Consider the following 5,000-nt stretch of genomic DNA (forward strand, 5'->3'; position numbering starts at 1 on the left):
TTAGTTTATTTCTCATTTGTCAACTGACGATGGATGATGTTTCATCCGAAACATGTATTGATTAAATATGAATTTCAAAAACATCGTATGGATCATCAAAGCGCTATCTTACTTCGTGCTGCTAAGAAGTTTTGGTATTCATGATTATTATTATTATTATTATGCAGTATGTAGTACGTAAGTATGCTTACAAATATAAGTAGGAAAAGGCACTATTGTGTAACAATCCCTACTGTTAAACCTATTTACAAACCAATTGGTAATAACTAACGAACCAACATTTGAGAAAGGAACAAGAGTTTATATTCCTTAATAACTCGTCGAAACCTTGAATGACCTTGCTATGTTTAGGGTGTACGATAAAACTGCCTTCTGCATATTAAACAAAACCTGGTTCCCTCTATCCAAACCTAAAAACTTCCTAACTTTCTCCGCCGTCTCCATAGAGTAGCCTCCTAGTACATCAACTATCACATTAAACTGTGTGATAGTGTGGCCGGGGAACTGTTGGCGCATCTCCCATCTCAACGGCGCATACTTGTCAGTTTTCTCCTGTTCCTTCTGTTCTCTGTTGGAAACCCAAGAGCAGCTCATCTCAATAAGGATCACCTTCTTCTCCTAATATTATTATTATTATTATTATTATTATTATTATTATTATTATTATTATTATTATTATTATTATTATTATAGATCTTCTTAGAATTGTTCCCTACATTATGGTGACTCGAAATGTAAAATTTAAAAAAAAGAGGTCCCCAACCTTGTTTGGGAGATATAAGTTGCTCAAGTTACTCATTTAATCATTGCGACGTCATCTATCAAGGACAATTTTGTTCCACCGGTTCACGCTACGTTTCGCAGGAACAGGAAGCACAGCTTTGACGTAATTCTTGAAATAACAAAACAGGTGTACTGTAATGTTCAAAAGGACTAACTTGATTTTTGTTTTATGGCACAGGCACACATCATGAAAAGGCACTGACTACAAATATTCCTCAGGTGATCTCAAGGAGACAATTTTGTGCCCTCGAGTGATGGTTACGAATACCTTTTTCCCTCAGGCTGTATTTTTTTTTTCTCACGTAAATTTTTTACATTTTTTATAGCACAAAGAGAAAGAGTAAGAAAATAAAATTATGCCAAAAAAAGATAGGTCACCATCCTCGTTTAGGAGAAAACAGTAACGAAACCGAGCTCGACCCTTCGACAATACGTCTCCTCAATAGCGCGGTTTCACTTTCACTCTCGGACTGAAATGACACTTTAGCATCAGCAAGGCTATCAACATTAATACATGGCAACGAGTCTTTATGGTTAAAATTGAACGTTGTTTTGTTTAGAAATCTCACTTGAGACTTGTGAGACAAAGAAAACGGAACTGAGCCGACCATGCAGCCTCTTGGCCATGCCTGAATACGAACGTGGCCTACGCTTTGTTTTGCGCAGAACAGGATGTCCAAGCACATACACAATTTTCAGGCCAGCATATAAGATTGTCAGGAACCACTTTGCTTGAAAGTATTTATCGCATTAACTGGGTTACTAGCCAAATTGATACCGACGACGACACCCCTGTATCGCGAAGGCACGGGTTCAAACCCCGTAGAAGTCCCGAATTTTTCAGGTCTCTCTACGCAATTGCAAACAATTGCGTCCATAACTACGAGGATCATAGCTTTACTTGAAATCGCACATTATTATGACGGGACCACCATGATCGTCACTACTGTCACTACTAGTAGTAGTAGTAGTAGTAGTAGTAGTAGTAGTAGTAGTAATAGTAGTAGTAGTAGTAGTAGTAGTAGTAGTAGTAGTAGTAGTAGTAATAGTAGGAGTAGTAGTAGTAGAAGTAGAAGTAGTAGAAGTTGTAGTAGTAGCAACTTTATTACCATGTCAGAAACTTCTAGTTTGGGAGATATCCCATACTTAGTCTAATGTGGAGACACTACTGGTGGTAGTAGTAGTAGTAGTAGTAGTAGTAGTAGTAGTAGTAGTAGTAGTAGTAGTAGTAGTAGTAGTAGTAGTAGTAGTAGTAGTAGTAGTAGTAGTAGGAGGAGTAGTAGTAGTAGAAGTAGAAGTAGTAGTAGTAGCAGCTTTATTACCATGTCAGAAACTTCTAGTTTGGGAGATATCCCATACTTAGTCTAATGTGGAGACACCAATAATAATAGATAAAATTATTTACAAAGAAATACTATCTACTAGATTCTAAAATTAAGTCATATATACAAAAATGCATAAACTATAAAAACATTTACAAAGAACACATACAGCACCTGCAGTCATAACCTAATCAGGAGCTGAGGTCACGCTTACGAATACGGGAAAAACTGGCTAACGATGTAACTGATCTGTCTGCAGTTGTCAGTTTGCAACCATTGAACATACGCTTATTAGCGATTGTCATTAAATGTGCAAGCAAATACACAATTTTCAGGCCAGCATAAAAGCTTGTCTGGAACCTCTTTCCTTAAAAGTATTTATCGCGTTAACTGGGTTAGTAGCCAAGTTGTCTTTTCCGTGAGCCATTTCTAAAGCGATGTGATTTCCATTGACTCATGGGTCGGCCTCGGCTGTGTGTGCAACACGGTCATTTTCCCTCCGAAAACACCGGAAGAAAACTATTTCACAACAAGTGCAAAAATGGCGGAACCCATTGCGATAGTTTGAGCTCTGGCAGGCGTATAAAATTGGATTCCAAAATGAATTTGAAATAAGCAGAAATTGAAATATTCTATAAAGGAAGGACAATTTGTCATAATTGTTTTGCACGATGCTTGTGTCCGCAAAGACTAGGAACATAAAAAATACTGCGAATGGCAATGTGCAAAGAGCAAACACAATGCTTAACCACACAAGAAGACGAGCCAGTTGCTTCTTTTCCCGCCTTTCAGCTTCTGTGATAGTAGGGGCCGAGCAGATTGTTTTTGTGAAGTACAAACCTCGAACAATTTCAATGTAACAAAATAAAACCACGAGAGAGCTTACGAAACCAAAACAGATGCAAGTAAATATAATATACGGCTTCTGAAAAGTGTACTCCTGTAAAGTCCACGGGTGTTTGCATGGATACCTGGAGGATGCACTGATGTTAAACGTATTGGCTTTAATATCAGGGATGCAAGATACTACGGCAACAATCCAAAGCATAGCAACAACATATCCAACGGATGTCTTGGACATTCTCAATGTGGTATGAAAAGGTTTAACAAGTGCCAAATATCTTTCTACTGCAATTGTGCAAACCGTGAGAACTGATGCGTTGATGGAGATTGGTATAATAGCATTTCCCGCAAACAGCTTGCAGATCAAATCTCCTATGAGTCCCTGAAGACGAACCGATGTGAGAGCAAAGTCATATAATCCAGGACAGAGTAAGAGAGTCAATAAATCAGCAACAGCCAAGTTCATCAAGAGATAGTTGGTTGTAGTGTGCATTGATGGTGTTTTGCGAACAATGATGATCACCAGGCAGTTTCCAGTGACGCCAAGGATAATAATAAACGAGTACAACGAAGCAAAAAGTATATCCTGAGTAGAGATGAACTCATTAAGAGATAGCCTTGTTGTATTATTCTTCATCTTTTCGTCGTCAAACGAACCCGCCTTGAACAAGTCACGTTGAGGTTTTCAAGGTATAATGTGCACTAAATCGTATTTGAAAGCACCGTGTTGTCGTGGCCTGGGCTTTGATGCTGAAAAGAGCATTTATCAAAGTTTTTGTATATTTATTTGATATGCAATGACGTTTGTATAAACTGTATGATGAGTTTAATGTCAAGGAACCATTCGGATTTTGCGCGGGAATTATGTTCTGTCACTTCAGATGAAAAATGAGAGTGAAGGCGATTCAGTTGATCGACCGGTCGTAATCAACTACGATTAGTAGACTCCGTAATATCTAAGCAAAATTATTGTTTCGATATTGATATAATAGACATGCACCATTCCTTAATTCCTTCTCAATATTAATTGCGCCTCAGTGATGATTTTCCGGGATAACTTTTGTTTTTCTTTAACTGATAGCACTTCTGTATAATAAAGATGAAACGTTTCTGTATCTAACAGAAAAACCTTCATATGTTTTTCAGTTTCATCCGTCGTAGTTCTATAAACTGCCAATCGTAATTATCTTAAGGTCACTTTTGTTTATAACCAATCCATTAACAAAGAAGCTTCCGTCGTATATTTTGTCAGTCAAGAGACAATTTACCTAACTTATGAGGGATATTGATCTGTACTATCGATTTGGATCGTAGCTTTTCTTTTTTTTTTCCCGCTGCGGTATCTTTTGAATGTGTTAGCTTGAGCGCGTTCATTATCTAGATTTCACTGTAGACTTGTGACATGTTTTTTCATCGTGGATGTCCAGTGACAGCTTTCGCACCTGTGCAATACAGGCGGCGATATCTCTTCACCGTCCGACACTGGATCCGCTAACTTTGGACCGGAATTATTCAGTCAAAACTCAATCTCATCTCTTCATCTTCTAGTGGAGGGCATGCGAAACGGAAACAACTTTGACGTTGGTTTCTTTTTACTGTTTTCATATAACTATGAGTTTGTTAGCGGCACTGATAAATACTTTGCATTTTTTATTTATGCAGGATTCAAAAAGCCGGTCCCACGGAGGAAGTTTTATTCTCTCAGTATTGAACGGTCAAGGCTTCCCACGGTGTCTCGCTCTTACTTGTTCACTGAATTCGATTGACGTTCAAACACAGATATTTATGTCCCATATATGGCAACTGACGGACAGTTGTAGTTCCCTACAAATTGACAAATTTTCCTGAATCGATCCTAAGCGTAGTATCTTTTTCAGTTTATAAATTCGTTCACTTTTCTTTTTGCGTTGACTGGAAAAAGTGGAAAGAGAGTATCAGTCAGAGAAGAACGTTGCAAATAAAGCTCACACATAATAATTCATGACGTTTTAAATCAATTTGAGTCACGAAACATTGGCATTGACCACCTGAGCTACAGCTTTAAAATTCATT

General features: G+C 37.9%; 1 protein-coding gene across 1 annotated transcript; it reads right to left on the reverse strand.

Moving 5' to 3' along the window:
• Positions 1-2,462: 2,462 nt before the first annotated feature.
• Positions 2,463-3,585, reverse strand: LOC137991059 (QRFP-like peptide receptor). The gene has a single exon (XM_068836184.1). The coding sequence runs from the start codon at positions 3,583-3,585 to the stop codon at positions 2,560-2,562; it is 1,026 nt and encodes a 341-aa protein (XP_068692285.1). The 3' UTR covers positions 2,463-2,559.
• Positions 3,586-5,000: the final 1,415 nt, after the last annotated feature.

Source organism: Montipora foliosa, chromosome 2 (genome assembly GCF_036669935.1).
Source record: "Montipora foliosa isolate CH-2021 chromosome 2, ASM3666993v2, whole genome shotgun sequence".
In the NCBI taxonomy this organism is placed as follows: Eukaryota; Metazoa; Cnidaria; class Anthozoa; order Scleractinia; family Acroporidae; genus Montipora; species Montipora foliosa.

Excerpts from the sequence above, each read along its gene's own strand:
- LOC137991059 (XM_068836184.1), bottom strand. The coding sequence starts at position 3,585 with ATGAAGAATAATACAACAAGGCTATCTCTTAATGAGTTCATCTCTACT.